The sequence below is a fragment of the Alosa alosa genome, chromosome 14, assembly GCF_017589495.1.
Source record: "Alosa alosa isolate M-15738 ecotype Scorff River chromosome 14, AALO_Geno_1.1, whole genome shotgun sequence".
Taxonomy (NCBI): Eukaryota; Metazoa; Chordata; class Actinopteri; order Clupeiformes; family Clupeidae; genus Alosa; species Alosa alosa.
In genome coordinates this window covers 30,695,265-30,712,523 of record NC_063202.1, presented here as the reverse complement: position 1 = coordinate 30,712,523, position 17,259 = coordinate 30,695,265, and the positions used below count along the sequence as shown (strand labels likewise).

The 17,259-nt window shown below is 39.5% G+C and overlaps 1 protein-coding gene across 8 annotated transcripts in view; it reads left to right on the top strand.

Moving 5' to 3' along the window:
• Positions 1-4,646: 4,646 nt before the first annotated feature.
• Positions 4,647-17,259, top strand: part of sox6 (SRY-box transcription factor 6) — a 166,706-nt gene continuing 154,093 nt past the window's right edge. For 3 of the 8 annotated variants that reach the window (XM_048262733.1, XM_048262740.1, XM_048262737.1), the window contains exons 1-2: positions 6,741-7,058; positions 9,820-9,928. In XM_048262733.1, the coding sequence (XP_048118690.1) occupies positions 9,918-9,928 (11 nt within the window). In that variant the 5' untranslated portion in view covers positions 6,741-7,058; positions 9,820-9,917. Of the gene's footprint in view, positions 4,670-4,918; positions 4,938-6,740; positions 7,059-7,470; positions 8,117-9,819; positions 9,929-17,259 lie in introns of those variants that run through there. The other 5 variants (XM_048262739.1, XM_048262738.1, XM_048262736.1 and 2 more) reach the window with 5 other exon arrangements.

Here is a 17,259-nt window from a genome sequence, read left to right as displayed (position 1 = left end):
GAGGAGGGGGTACAGACATCTTCATTTATTTGAAACCACAATGTTTTGTTTCTCATCAGCTGTATGTTGAATGCCATACTGTAGTTTGTGTCTTAAATGTGTTCACTGTAAATTAACTGTAAACTGTAAAACAAAATGATCACAAAACAACAACAACAACAAACTAAAGATCTATGAAGGTAGACTCAGAGTATTGCATCTACTTGGCTTGCATCTACTGTACTGAAAGCCTGCACAGTCAGTGGAGTATGTTATCTAATCCCCGACTTAATCATGGAGTGATTAATGCATCTGTATGCTGGCTTAATGCATCTGTATGCCTCCCTGCAGTTTGGTCCCTCTTTCCCAATCTAGAGCTTTTAGTCTAGAAGTATAGAAGTCCAACAATTCTGAATTGAGAGCACAGTCCTGATTTTAATACATAGCACTTGGTATTTTCAAAGTCTTCATAAAAACCTACAAGTATTTTGAGGGCAAAAATAATGAATGCCAGTCATCTGATCATTATCATTGGCCTGCATGTTATCTGATCACACGGTCTGTCGAAGTTATAAAATAATTGTTAGCTTTAGTCAACTTTCTTACCTTTGGTCTTGTTACATTACCGGTAGTTTGGTCTTAAGACATTTTTACTTAAAAGTATCAGAATGCAAGTTGCTCTGAGGCACAATGACCTCCACCTTAGAGACAATCTGAGTCAACAGATTGTTTAAACCCATATGCTTGTTGATCAAAGGCTCCTAATGATTACCATACCCTTGACAAGAGCCCTGGGACATTTTTATAGATTGCTTAGGTCTTCATTTATGGGTTAATAATTTACAAAATGCATGGAATACATTGAATTGTTGAATCATTAAGCATCTTCATCACAACCTAATTAAGACACAGTCCTCATCTAACCATAATTAATGGGATGTTCCTTGTTATGTTAAAAGGAAATGTTAGATTGTGGAAAAAAACTTTGATGCACATTGAAGATTTAGGGCAGCTAATGAGAACATATTCAACCAATTGGGATTAGTATAATTTGCAAGTATGCAAATGATACTTGAGTTAATTACATAACCTCAGGTTCATTAAAAATTAAATGTGGTGATTTTGTCAATGTTGAACCAATATCTATGGGTACCTTTCAAAATGATAAAACTTCACATTACATGCTATTGTGTGGATGTCATGGTGAATAGAAATGTCTGATGTCATGGGTGAATAGAGAAGGCATTTTAGTTTTTCAAATGGGTACAAGTCTGTAGAAATTTGAAGATGCATTTCAACTATTTTCAGCTACCTAGTACAATCACAGTGAAAATGGTCAGTTGTAATTTCAAGGATTCTTGGCCAGAGTTCATGAATTTAGCACAGAAGCAACTGAAAGCAGGCGCTCTTTCCCTCTCTGCAGGAAAATGTGATTTGTATTTGTGCTCCATTTAATAGCCACATCTGAATTCTTTTGCTACCTCAAAACCAATTGAGCCCTTTCCTGAAATAAGTTACTGTATCTTTACTCTGGAGTACTTTTCGATATCACAAAACCATTTTATTTTCATGTTAACGTATGCTCGTTAATCTTCAAATGAAATTCAAATAAAACCATCCACAATGATGGACATTTTGAAGAACACACTGCTGACATTATATATGAGAGCAGGACCTTTTGTGCTTTCTTTGCCAAGTAATTTCTATATCTTCCTGTCATTAATCTTGGGTTCAAGTGTGTAAGTAGGTGTAAGCTTGTGTTTGTCTTTCTGCATACAACATAGTCCTATAGTGTTGATTTAGCAGTTCCCTTTGCTAGGTGTACATTAAAGTCTGTATTCCCATGTTACATTCCTTTACCTTGGCACTATTCTTGGCACTTCCCTTTCGAATGCTTTGGAGTTTGTGACCTACATGTACAGTATATGTACATGATAAAGGCATTAGAAATGTATTTTAAAGAACATAATCTCTGTACATCTGTGACATTTGGACCTATACCATAGTTTATAATAATGCAAGCAATACTAACAAAAAATGCTTTCCGGAGAAAAAGAGCGCTGGCCAACTGAGATGCTTTCCCAATCATCATCAAACAGCATAAGTGGCCCGTGAGTGTGTTGTGCTTAATGTTTTGTAAACTAGCAAACTGGTGCTAATGTTTTGGATTTTTCACGTTTAAAAACACTGCAGTTGTTGGTGGTGGTCATTTTTACTCATCACAAAGATTGAATATGCTATACACATGTTCCTCCCTCAAAGCCATTATCTGTAATTAAAATGTTTATAAAGTCTTGAAATCAACACAAAATGTCATAATGGATTTGGTTTTCCCCAACCACTGACATTTAAATGGTCCCTCCCTCTGTTTCCTGCCACATAATAAGTGGCAGTTTGTCATTTTCATCCTTGATGAGTTCCTGCAATCGCGGAAAGGCCTGAAAAGGATCCAGATAGCTATGGTTCCTTTGTTCAGAACAGTGCACTAATTACACACTCAATTAAAACATTTTTGTGCATTCAACCATTTATTTCATGTTTGTTTCATTTTATGTCAGAATTATCACAGCAGATTCTCTGTGGGCATCTGATTTAACTTGAAGAGGGCTGTGTGACTTGGACACATTAATAATTGAATGATTGAAATTGCCAACATTCCATGCCTAATTCCGAATCTCTAGAATAACTACAAAAATGTTATCACATACATAGAGAGAGAGAGAGAGAGAAAGAGCGAGAGAGAGAGAGACACACACACACAGTACTTTTTCTATCAATAGATTTGACTAGAGGTTAAAGTGCAGGTTTTGTAAGTATAAGGACAGAGTTTTGAGCATTTAGAATGTGCTACGTGCATTTTGCAATGTAGATGTTCATGTCAGTCTCCAGGTGTTTTTTTTTCATTCAGTGTACATGCCACACAAGCACTAGACAGATTTTTGTGAAGTGTTGTTCTCTAGTTCTCAAGTAATCACAACAAATCATATAGCAGTTGGCGAAGTTCGTCTGACAGAATAGTGCTCTCTTATTAAACATGCAGAATTGGAGGAGAACACATGTTAATTTAATGTAACAAAAATGTTGATTTTTGTGCAGTTGCCTTTAAAATATTAATAGAGTAGACTTGCATTTTCAAGTTGCATCAAAGCATCTCATCATATGCTAATATGATGCTCAGTGCTTCCTCCCTAACAAGCTGGGCTGCTATAGTTGGTGAGACCAGCATGACCTGCACATAGTGTATGTGTCCATTCTCTAGATTACAACATCTTAATGCCCTCATAGAGAGCATACAAGAATATGAACAGGCAGTTGCATCAATGCAAGGAGGAGAGTTGATGAGAACCATCAATAAAAATAACAATAACACATAACTGCTGTTTTTCCAGAGACATTCTATTTGTTTAATTTCCTCATAAAAACAATACTGAACTAGAATTGCTTAATCTAATTCTGTTCTGGGATGACCAGCAAATATATTAATGCATAGGATATGAAGACATTTTATTTTGAAAATTCATTTTTTAAACAAGACAAGACTACATTGTACCATCCATAAAGGAATACATTTTAAATTAATTCATGTGCTGAACAAAATACGGTTCCTATAGCTTACCAATTTGGGGAATCTTTGTATATCGTTTGTATATTGTTCAGAGACTTTGTAAATGGGATTGTTCTCTTAAATCGGGTAAACGGCTTTACAGATGTAGCTGATGATTTGTGAAGTTCCCAAATTGAACGAAGGGTGGCGTCTAAGTCACACTAAAGTCTACTCATCCGCTTCGATGTCTACCTGACCATGAAAGAGAAAATGACCTAGAACTTTAAAGTTGGTGTAATTATCCGTCGACTTCTGTGATATTTGTTCGACTATTTCTTTTGAAATAACATTTAGTCTAAAATTAAATGTACTTTTATTGACGTTATTGGCCTACGTCATTTTCATATAGAAATTATAAATTACCACTGAGTGAAGACATTGAGTTCCAAAACATTTAAATATTGTTAGCCTAAGTTTCTTACTTGCGACGAGTCTCCGTTCAAGCAAATTCAAGAGAACATCCAATGGTGTAGATAGTGTTTCACTGACCTGGGGATAAACTTGTGTTGTAGCTTATTTGTACACAAAAATCAGTTCAGTTCACTTTTGGGAAAACAAAAGTAATCTATTGCTAGATTTGTTGGCAAAAGATGTATTGCTTACTATAATGGACATCAAACAGGGCATGAAAACCATAATGAAAACTGTCCTGATTACTTTTCTGTAGGCCTACTTTAAAAATCTTGATGTCACCGCAAATATATTAAAATACACTCATGAAGGAGAAAGTTTTAAGTGCAAACGGTTTATTGCCGTGAATCCAACGCTCTGTTTGAATTATTTATCTTTACATTGATACAGATGAAAATCGAGAAATGAAGATGTGACGTGTGGATATGGCTTTCCCAGGAACAAAGGGAATGTGAAAATGAAAGACAGACAAGAGCAAGAACAGATGTGATGAGATGTTGTGAAAGGATATCTATTCTGGCATGCTTTCTATGTCTTCAACCGCCCCCCCTCCCTCCATCCCCAGTCTCTCTCCCTCTCTCCCTGCCTCCCTCTCTCTATTTCTCCCTCCCCCTTAGCCCTATGTGACTCTTCAGTGAACAAACAGCATTTCCTTCTGCATCTGTCCCTGTCATTGTAAGTACAACACTCTATTATCAGTAAACTATTGTTTTCATATTATTTGCAACATGGCTTGTCATATGGGCTGCTGTGCCGATCAATTGTTTGCATGTATTTCATAGTGTTTCTCTAATACTGAAATTGACTTCTGAGGACTTCTAAGTTTTATTTCACTGGCAGTGGCAAAGTAGGTATTTAGTCTCCACTGTTCATTATGTTAAATTCAGCCGCTATGTTAAACCAGAAGAGGCTATACCCGTTGTCATTATGGAAATGTTGAAAGGTAGCCTATATGATTATTTAAAATGAGTCCAAAAGACAATCCACAGAGGAGCGTCTGTCTGGCAATACTGGCAATACATACTGGAAGACTAACTGAAAGTTTTCTGTAGCCTAGGCTACCATGTACGCTATAGAAAATATCTATACATGTGCAAATAATAATTTTCACAACTGGTGCAATTTTGACATTGAACAGGCGTTGTAAAATCTTTCAATGAAAACGCAGGTAATTATTTGCAAGTCCAAATGATTTGCTATAGGATTCAGACCTTTAGTGTACGTCTAGTGGACTTGGACAAAGGTGTGATGCAAAGTAATTTTCCGTCCATAATGTATATTTATTGTAGAAGGTCAGCATCTCGCCACAAAAAAGGCTTTATACGTGGAAGTTAAGTGATGATCGATACCCATTAAAACAGCTGCCTATAAATGTTACTGCACATTTTCCTACGAACTACCAGATTGAAATGTCAGGAAACATGTTAGTTTAATTAAAGAAAATTGTTCCCGAACTCTTCACCGACTGTTTCTCCGAAAGGTAGGGGATTTAGTGTCTCAAAACAGTTTAGAGCGGAGTTCTGTTATCTTATGATGACAGGTAAATAATGCCTCTTATTCACAATCAAAGTAACAGAGGGACATGAGTCTGTAAATGGTTGTAATCTATGGACTAGGCTACAGTCTCTTTAATCGATTATCATGTCACAGGTTTTTGTGTTTGAACAAATTCCATCAGTTTACTGGAGAATCATAGCCTGTAATGAGTTGCATCGCACTGAAATGCCATTCAGTTTGCATTGACGTCGGCAGTGCACATAATACGTGCACATGTAAGGTACAATGGTAACGTTTATGCCCTCTCGCCTGTCCGGGCTTTGGACTACGAACAAAACCAAGTTTCCTGCTGCATGGATGACTTCTCGGGACGTTTTCTATATTGCGCAGTTTGGCGACATACGTGTAGCTAGTCTTATCAAACGATCAGTTAATATTCATAATACTAGCTACCTGCATTGTGGACAATTTGGACAATCCTATACAATTCGAGTGAGATAAAATGTTTACATTAATAACAGTAACCCAGCGGTCAGAGGTATGTTTGTCTCCCCAATTATAATCCGGTTACTGACTGTCAAACCTTAAATGGTGCAATTCGCACAAGCCACCAGCATCGCGTAGTAGCCATCAAAGAGCCTAGGTCAAGTCATTGTAATAGACGCTGGGTGATTGAATTGACAGAGTATTGTCGGAGACCTGCAACACCTCTACCTGGCCAAATGTATGTATAATACACAATTCAATATGAAACCAATCTCTGTGATGGATCTGGCGTGGACTTCAATCTTCAAAAAGTAGCCTAGGCTACTGAATAGTTTTTTTGCTCAAACCTACACAGGAAGCCACTGAGACACATGTAATTTAAGAAAGTTCTATTTACCTCTCTTGAAATTACCAATAATAGATATGATGGCCCTATTATTTTAAAAATGTACATTTGCGACTATCGTTATTGTTATTCCCCTTTGCGATTACCTCTGTTGTATATGTTTTATAATTTCAACTACTTGGTTAATAGGCTACGGTTCATATTGTAGGCCTGCAAAAAAATGCATTGAGCTCACCTTCAAATTCTATATTATTTCATAAAGGATACCATTGTCCATATGTAGGCTAAGAAAAGTCTCTTGCTCTCTCTCTCTCCCTCTCTCACTCTTGCATCTCTTGTCTGGGAGGGGGAGCCCTGCCTCTTTGCCTTCCTCAGATCAATGCCCTGGCCACTCACTTTCTGATGTTGCACGACGGGAAATGCTTTGAATACTTGCGACATGGCCGCTCGCATTGATTGCCAAGATTGACAGCACTAACCATCGTCTTCTCTTGTTTCTGTGAAAGGGAGAGGGGAGACAACAACTACGATAGGTAGTAACAACAGCTCCTTGCAGTTTTGACAGTTGAACTTCGCAGTAAGAACGGGATTCCCTTTCTATGGTCAGGGGAATAACAGTAGACTTTAGTTTCTTCTATTTGCTCTGCAGATTACAATCGTTATTTCTAGATTTTGTCCACCAAAACAGGATACGGCGAAAACTCTCGTGGTCTTTGGTACTCTGACTATATTCAGGTAAACTTGTTTTTTGTTGGAACCTGTTGTTTCGTGATTCCGTGTTAACGTTAATTCTAAGTGCTTTCCAGCTTATTTTTCTTCACCTATAACTCTATTGCTTACTCGTCCTCACTTATTCCTTTAAAACATAGCTACGTTCTTCATGGTAGGCTACTGTTCAACTAGACTGCTGTAATCTATGGGCAGCGATCTACGTTCTAATTTTCGTTTGCACGTATAATAAGGCTATCGTATTTTCCTTACGAGACCTAAGCTACTCAATGTTAACGGCAGGCACTGGCTTACACGCGTGGAGAGCCGATGCTGGCTACGGTTGCAATCAGGAGTCGGATATCTCTTATTTCTTATGTATCGATCCAGGACTACCTTTTTAAAAGTTAGACAAACTTTTCATCCGTGCGCCCTCTTCGTCTTCATATAATTTGTTATGTGTAGCCTGTTTTATTGTGCGCAATCGCAGCGGGCTACGGACGATTGCCTCGACAGCTCAAACGGACCGTTCGGTTGATGCGCACATTTTAACACCGTTGAAATTGCTTCTTGTAATCAGATTTTATACAAGTGACAAAAGTCTCACAAAATATGGGCTTATTGGGACGAGGTTTGTATCCGGATGCTTGGTGAACTTCCCTCTGTGGGAAGCAATTTCACTTTTGTCCACACAGCGGTACTATTCATTGACAATAACGGGTGTGTTTCGATATTGTCTGCTCCTGTTCCGAAGTGACCAGGTTTAACGCACTAAAAGTTTCATTTCAAGTAATTAATACGCTGCAGGTAGGAAGTGCCTGCGTTGTTTACTTCAAACTGTTTGTTGTTGGACCAGGCAACATTTAGCTCGTATGCAAATTACATGAGTTAATTGTCCCTGCATGCGCTTAAAAATCTCACTGACTTAACTTTCGCATGAAGTCAGGCGAATTGACCTTAGAAGAATGCTTAAGCCATAAATTATAATCAACTCTCCATCCACCGCCTGATCCATTCAAAGACAATACACAAACCTGGACAAACGGGCTGCCTTTAGCCTGCGAAATATCTAATCGTTGTGCGCTGTAAGTAACCTCTACTTTACCTAAAGTAGCTTCATAGGTTGTAACTAACATATTGTCATGTTGTCGTCATGTCATACATATCCGATTTTAGCTATTGTGCTATTAATCTCAATAGCATATTTTTTGTGTTATTTTTGTTAACCTAATTGTCTCTTGAAAAGAATCCTAATGAACTGTCATTTTATCATACACACATTTTGATTATAGCACTATAATATGTGTGTTTATTCAAAGACCAAAGCACATTGCAATAATATTTGTGTAGCACAATTTCATTATGCTTTAGACATAATATATTTTATTCTCTGTCTAGGTATCAATAAGGCAAACCTAAAAATCAATCAAACTTTAGCCTATTCATGGAAGACTTATCGTTGTTTGTATAGATGGTGCTTAACCCCAATTTAGGAGTCTATGAGTTGTAGGAATCGATGCACTTTATTGTCGAGTTGTGTCCAACATATTATTTTGTACAAACCTTGTACGATGTTACATGACTTTATTGACATCTTAAACTATTCAGAAACCGAGACTACAGCCTGTTTCAAACTGATTGATTGTTGCGCAAATGTAGAAAAAAAAACTGGGGGGAAAATGAGATCGCTTTAAATCTAAATACATTTCAGTGACCACCCTCGAGAAGGAAAAAAATATATGGCGTATTCCACTTTTTCCTCTACCGCTGAAACAAGCACAAAAGCTTTGTTGTTCTCTTGGATAGGCGCAATCCGACACCTTAATTAAACACAGCTTAACTTTTCTCGTTTTTCCCCCCTGGAAATTGTGTCAGTCTGTAAGAATAACCCGGTGTCTAATAATACATTCTTGTCTTAAGTGAGAGAGGCTGTTTGAAAAACAATCCCCCGGCTTGTCCCACTGTTGGGGAGAAGTTGATCCTGTAATGGCATTTTGTTTTGAACAGTTGCTGTTAGCTCTGAGTAGAAGTTCCCTCATAAGGTAAGGTGGCACTGGAGCCCAATGGAAGTCTAAATGGCACATTTATTATTAGACTGCCAATTCAGCACATTGTCCTGATTGCTATACAGGGATATGCTGCACTGTCTGGCCTCTCAATAGGAGAGACTCCATTCACCACCGGTCAGTTTGCCTCTGACTGCTCGAATGTATTGAGAAAATGGACCTTTTGATTGACACAACGTGATTGTTTCACCTAGCCTTTGAACTTCATTGACCGTGAATCCAAACACGCGATAAATTATCCTACCCGTCTTTTTCTCAGTTTAATTCAGCCTTCTCTAATTAATAACAATAATACAATACAAATTATTGTTATTATTTTAATATAAGAATAGCTCCTACGCGCCATGACATTTCAAAAATCAAACAAAGCAAATATGAGCCTTAGTCTATATGAAATATGAAATTGTCTTGAAGGACAGCAACGATATGGATTTCCATGTTGCCCGTGTGGTGTTGCCAGTTGAGCCCAGATTGTAATATTTGTTTAATTGTTTTTTTATTCATAAAATAATAATGCTATTTATTTTCATATCAAGCTTCTTGCTTCTCTTTGTCTGCGTATTCTATTATTTTATTTTTCTGTTTTTTTTTCTTCTGTTTTTAGCATTTTTGTAAGAATGTACTGGATGTTCATCGACTTGCAGGCATATTTTCAAGGAACTGAGTTTTTCCCCCGAATTAACTCCGATCTTACATGTACCCCTCCCGTGTCTGTTTTGCAGGGCTATCTGCACGTGGATTTGGGGAGGAACTTGTGGTTTTACGCGAGTGCAGTGCATTTCCTTGCTGGTCCGGCGGAAAGATATCGACGCGCTGACGCATGTGGTGCCAGTAAGTTCAGAGATTGGGAACAGAGCTTTTACATGCAGAAAACGTGTGATGCGCACTTTTTCTTTTACGATGTCTAGCTTGCCTAAATAGACCCCGTAAACTTGAAGCGCCACGATGCGCACGTCTGAGTTGTTGCTTGATGGTTGACTTAAGAGAGGGTCAAGGGCTTCAGCAGTACATTTATTTAACAACAGTTACAGGCTATATGGAAAAAAAGTTGACCAGTGTGGTGAATTTGGTGCTGCTGAAGTCACAGATCTCTTCTGTCACTGCAACACAATCACAAAGGTACTGCATCAGATCATTTTAGAGAGCTTATTTTCTCCTCTGTTGGCATTCAGATCGTAGAGAAAATCATGACCTTTAATCCTTTCAAAAATATATAATGGGAAATAATCAGCTCCCTTGGTAGTGTGTGACCAAGGCTGTTGGCAGACTTTGCTGTGGTGATATGCTGAATTACTGAATTGAAGAGAGCAAAAAGTCACACCTGAGGTGTTTTACTCTTCCTGGGGGAATTGTTAAAGTTTAGAAGGGATTTTAAAATATATGTATGTCTTCAGGTGGTTTGTATTTTGCATGCCATAAATGTCAAGCAGCATCATAAGGTTGACTGGCCGAGCTGATATTAGAGTGATGTGCACGTGTCCTAAGTGAATGTAGATGTCCTCCTTTGGGACAAGTCTTTCCTGGTTGGCATCTGCAAAATGCATTAGCAGTCAAAAATTCAATCAGTAGATGAAGACTGAATACTGAATTTTCCTGCATTTAGATCTGTATGGTCTATGGCCTGGCCCGCTTATGAAGTATTTCAATTGTGAACATCCACTGTCATTTTACATTAATTTGCCCTTTTTTCTATAGAATTTATTAAATTGATTTGTTCTGTGATAGAAAGTGATGATGAATTTTGTTTTAGTTTAAGGTGGTTGACTAATTTAAAAATAAGAGTTTTGCCTGTTTTTAGTCATTGGTGTGCAGACTACTCTGATGTACTTTCAGTGCTGTCATCATTCTTTAATAGAGGAGTGTACGACTAAGAAAATGTTATTAGTAGTCTCAAGGTACTTAGGAAATGACAATGCATTTGCATATACTTATCCAAGTCTCTGTGGAAACACAGAGAAGAAAGTAGTTAGACAACATGTTTTATCTTTCTGTCACTTGCCTGGATCTCAGAGAGGAATTGAGCGGAAATTTTTAGGTAGTTTTATTGCTCAAATATCCTTATAACTGCGTTATCCATGGATAATATCTTTACCAAACTGAATTCCTAGCATCAGAATTATATTATGACTGGCATAACATGTAGCAGTAGAAATGTTGAAAGCACGAAAAAGACTGATCTTGGATCACAGTCTTTTCTTTTGGCTACAGAAGAGGCAGTGGTCATTTTGTCTCTTTTATAGCCTTTTTCTACTAAATGTTTTTAACTTGATGTTGTATTGTAATTTGAAATAACTGAATCTCTCCTTTCCAAATCATTATACACACCGACTCTTGTGAAAACTAAGTGAAAAGGTGACACCCATAGCTTTTCACTGGCCAGTCACATCCGATTAGGATATGATATTGGGATTTGATCCACATTGTCTCTCGAACATGGAGGGGTGTGAGCGATTTCACCACGCTTGAGTGAGCACTGCACTTCAGGGATGTACAGTGTGTTTGTCTCTGTTTGTGTGTGTGTGTGTGTGGGGGGGTCTCTGTGTGTGTGTTTTGGAAAAGGCCAAGTAGTGGCTAGTAGCAGTGACTGCAGACGTTGCCCAGGTACGGCCTCAGTGTGCCTGCATGTGTGCCTGCCTGCCTGCCTGCCTGTGCTTTTGAGGGAGGCTAACTGGGATGGCAGCGAGGCACTAATGATAAACAACATGAGAGGGGTAAACAACAGCAGGTCTGCTAAAGGTAAGGAGCCTGGCAGCCGAGGGGGAGGAATTGAACGGGGCTAATAAATGTGGCAGCACATGTTGTGACATCTGTCTTTATAAGTGTTAGCTAATTTGCTGTGGAATATCTCAACAATGATCAAAACCGATGGCAACATGCTTATTAGAGGAGCTTTCTCTTTTGTGGTGATTTTTTTTTTCAAGATTCTTCCCCTTGCATTATTCAGAGAGCAAGGCTCAGTCTGATAAAAAAAAATCTATTGCCATTGCACATCAGGCAGTCGCTAATTAAAAGTAGCTTTGTTCTAGCACTGCAACTTCAGAGGTACATGTACTACAGTATAAAGGAATACACAGTTGTGGCATTTGTGTTAGCCATATCTGGAGAAATTACTGCAGCATCGATGATATCCATTTGCCACCTGATTTGCAAATGGCCTGCCTGTTGGTGCAGAATCTTTGTAAGCATGTGATTTGAAGCCAGTTGATTGTGTTATTTGTTCAAGTAACATTAGTAATGGATATAATCATTGAGTAGTCCAGTAGAAACACATTTCAATTGCGATTGTCTGATAAGGTGATGGAGTGTCTTTGTTGAAGGTGTGATCAAAGTTATTGCCTGGAAAAACATGGCAATAATATAATAGATAAATGAATAAATAGCTTTATGGTCTTGTGTGTGGACCTTTAACATTAGTCTTAAGTATTTCTTTCCACACCATAAGTACAAATTAGCTAGCCTATACTTATCTGTGGCTCAACAACACGCCCAAATTGCAGTCTTGCCTTAGAGAAAAAAAAGAGGCTGAATCTACAGCACATGAGGACTTGTAGCATAGCAATACAGTTTGGCATGTGTTTGAACCACAGTCCCAGCTCAAATGGATTGCTTCTTTTTAAGGGCTTTCATTGTTTTTCCCCTCTCTCTCTCTTTCTCTCTCTCTTTCTTGCACTCTCCCTCAATACCTCTCTCCCCCTTTGCCGTTAACCTTGGGTCCAGATTTCTCCTTGTCCAAGAATAGAAAATTGAGCGTGCTGTCTTTGATTCCTGTAGTCTCTTTGTAAATGAAGAGTGCATCTCTGACGGAGCGGTGGAGCCATCTGCACCTGTGCTCCACTGGAGCAGAAGGATGTGCTGAAAGAGAGCCTCGCGCTCACGCTCAGTGCAGTGCAGTGCGGCTGTGCTCATCACACACACACACACACACACACACACACACACACACACACACACACACACACACCACTTGCCCGCTCCTCATGCCTCTGAACTGCAGCAATGGAGAGCATTAAAATGAGTTTGTGTGATAGTCACATGCTGTCATTAAATGACAAAGCATGTCCACGACTTGTCACAAATGCTGTCAATTATTATGACATGTAAATCTTTTTTTGTCAGTTGGAGCACAAATTAATACGATTCACCAACTTGTCTATACAAACATCGGCAATCTGATGAACGTAGGGATCAGTACCCTGAAAATGTAAGCCTCGGTATTTGTGTCATTTCGAGTTCTAATACGGCCTAACCTAGAAAAGTAATTATTCACAGGAAGGCAGTGCATGATTATATGTAGCTGCACATTTCCAGTAGTGTTTTTAGTGGTGTGACTGTAACTAGCCCTCCATTATGTCTTCTAAAGATCACATAAATATGTAGAATTAATTGGAGGGGTCTGGGCTGTGTGTTTTTGACACAGAAGGCTTATTACTATGGGGGCATCTGTAATTAGAACAATCAGGTATGAGGCGGCAGTGTTGCTCATTGTTTTTTATGAATCAGAGGCAGATTTCTGCAGTGCATATGAAGATTGCGAGCCTATTTCCATATCAAAGAGGCCCACTGTGCAGCCTGGCAGTAATTAAAACAGTGGTTTTGAGCCTGTGTGTGTGAGCGTGTGTGTGTGTGTGTGCTGAGGCGAAGGCTTGTCAGGATCGTGTAGCCGTGTGCGGGCGGTTGACTCCTGCATGCTTCTCCAAATACACTTATAATTTTGTACAAATGTTTATGCCAGTCCATGCTCTTTTGCGGAACGGTTGTCCTCGAGCCAAAACCATTTCAAGACAAAGTTAGTTTTCTTTTTTCCCCCTAACCTCTTGTTGTGGCCCTTCCTCTCTCTCCGGCCTGTTTCAGAAAACACGATTTGGCCGCCATTCAGGCCTTCCCCCCTCTCCCCTCCTCCCTCCCTATCGTTATATGAATGAGTGATGGTGGTGCTTTTGCAGTATTTGTATACTGTGTATTATTAGCTGTTATGACATTCTTTTCTGTCGCATTCATCGCTAACTCACCCCTCACTCCATAATGTAAATTCTTCCTCATCTCATTTTAAGCGCTGTGTGACCTTGGCCACAATACTGGTGAGCAGTGGTCCCTTTTGGTTTCCCATTGGAGCTGTTGGTGCGTATTTTATTTAGCGCTTTATCCATCCTGAATTCTTGGAACTCTTCAGATCTGTCTTGGGGTGAGAGATTACTGTAGCTGGCGGCTCAATGAGGCTCATGCACAAAGCCGTCGCTCCTTGTGATCCTCCCATTGTGTTGGATTTTCCTCCCCTCTGGGCGGTGTGATGCCAAGGACTTTGCAGCCTCTGAAAAATATCACAGGAAAAGCTAACAGCATTAATTTCAATCAATATACTTTCATAGTCAGAGGAGAATCACCCATGCAGTCTATGTTCTTTAAAAACAGGCTTATTGTTGAAAATATGCCTGCAGGTTCAATATGCAAAAATGAGGAATTTTTGCAGAGTAATTGATTGAACTGTTTAATTCTTAACTTACAGCTATAATATTTTAACATTTTTTGTGGGATCACATTTAGTCATCCAAGACTTTTTTTTTATGCCTTTAATGATAGGACAGTGGAGAGTGACAGGAAGCAAATGGGAGAGAGAGCAGGGGCGGGAATCGAACCCGGGTCGCCGGCGTACGGTGCAGGTGCCCCAGCCAGTTGCGCCACAGCTGGGGCCATTTTCAGTTATCCAATTTTGTGCCTTAAAGGCAACTGCTCAGTCTTTTCTGCCTTTGACGTATTGTTTCGCAGGAAGGCTTTGATGCAGGACCCAGCATTCTGTATTATCCATGCGAGAATTACTTAACAGTCTGCCCTGGTCAGTCTAATATGTTGCACCTGACCTCACCAGTGAGTGCGTTGATAATCTTAACACCTTGGAGGCAAAAAAGGTTGTTACTCTCCCCAGGTCAGTGTGTGTGTGTGGGTGTGTGCGTGTGCGTGTGCGTGTGTCTTGCATAGTGCTGCGGTGTAGCGCTCTTGCGGCCAGGCCCACTTCTGAGGCTCCCAGTTCGCTGCTGATGCACAGAGATTAGATATTAGCCAGTTGGCGGAGGCCGACAGCTTGCCTGGTATCTGCCAGCTCAATCTGAAATGAGATGTAAAATATGTTCTGTATCTGTGAGGGCCAATCTGTGAATGGCCTCTCCACGCCGACATAAGCAATGCTGGGAGCCATTTGGCTGACACATCTTGTCAGCATTAGTGTGTGTATCTGTGTGTGTGTGTGTGTGGGTGGGTGGGTTCTATCTGTGTGAAAGCTTGAGCGAGATCGAGATGAGTGTAAAGTGTGTGTGTGTATGTGTTAGAGACACGCAATGAGTACATTATTTGTGACTGTACGATTGTGTGTGTGTGTTTGTCTGTCTGTGTAAGTAAGATGACTTGTTTATGTGGGTGTCACAAGTGGTCCACCATTTGCAGTGTTCGCAGTGATCCTCATTCATTGCAAAGCTGTCACCAGAAGACAGATCACAAACTTTATTGTGCCTTGAAGGGACTTAAGGTCGCTAATTGATCTGATGTGATGTGATTTACTGGGCAGGAGGTCCCTGGTGGAGCTGTTGTACATAATGCTCTATGATAGTGACTACCGTTCTTTACTCATTGTAAATATTTCAGTTTAGCAGCTTTCACTTCAGAGCACTGTTTCAGTATTTATTTACGGTATTGTGCACTGTATTGAATAATTTAGTCTTCATCCACTGGGGTTTACTCTTAATCTCTGTTTTCCCTGTGAACTCAATGGCAAAATAAGACAAAAATCATTTGAACAAGAAAGGAGAAAATAAGATCATAAGATATAGAGCCCTCATTCATCATATATTCAGACCGATAAAATATAGTGTTGCTATATTCAAGTATTTTACCCTAAATTATAAATAAGTGGCTATAATAAATAGTGACTAGCAACTACAGTAGCAACTCGGGCTAGGTAAAACCAATTCTTTTAGTTTAGTACTCGGTGACTGTGAGAAACTGAGATCTATGTGAAAAATCACTGGATTTCTCCTTTTAAGGAATGTGACAACTTTATGGAAGAATAGTTTTTTTACCATCTACACCTCGTGTAGATAAGAAGATAAACACTCTTCTCTTCTCTGTGAGCATAATAACCGTGAGCCTAGTTTAGCATATTTCACTAGAAGTGGCTTACACCAGTTAGCCTATAGCTAGCCTATAGCTATAACCCACTTCCTATAAATTATGCTCTGCAATTAAGCTAGGCTAACAGAGAAGGATATGTATCCTCTTATGTAAATCTGGGGTAGATGGCAAATAAGCTAGTAATATCCCAAAAAGTTGGTGCATTCCTTTAAGCATGTTATAAATATTACTCTGTGTTGGGATTGCCCACACCTCAGTCATCAAGAGAAGCTCTGCGCGGGGCTTCCTGGAGTACAATTAAACGTGAAGTGACTGGTAGCGGCAGCCACAACGCTGCTCCCTCCAACTGCTCCCATATGGAAGAAGCAAGGGGATATCTGAAGCAGTCTGGGAAATTATATGGAAAAGTAAGGCCGAAATTATGCCAAAATCAGATTACCCACAGTTTTCGTGTGGAAACTCATGATGCATTAGGCCAAAAACAAATTAATGTGACAAAAGACTAGAGGGAGAGAGTGAGAGCGAGGGAGGGAGGGAGGGAGGGAGGTAGAAAAGGGGTGGGGAAGAATGCTGTGGCTGTTCTGTAGGTCTGACAGTAGTTAAGCTGAAATATTTCTTCCCCTCCAAAACCTGCTCTTTTGTTTCCTGGTTTCATGATTATTTACACCGACTTGGAGTTTTACAGGGTACTTTGCCTTCAGCATGCGTCATGAGAAAATGGCTTCAGCAGATGCAACCACAAGCTAGCTCTCTATTTTCTTTATATCTTTCTCTTTCTCTTTCTCCCTCTCCTTTCCTCATTCTCTCTCCCCCCATCTCTTCAGTGCGGGGAATGAGAATGTTATGAAAATACCAACATTTTAAGACTCAAAATACCTGACTGACAATCTAAAACTCACAAATAGATGGAAAAAATCCATGTATGTCTGTTTGAGTGTGTGTGAGACAGGGCTTACTTGACCCTGTATGGAGATGTCCATGAACAGGCTTTGATGAGAATTGTGGCAACTCATAGTGCCGAGAGCCAAAAAGGAGAGTGAGTG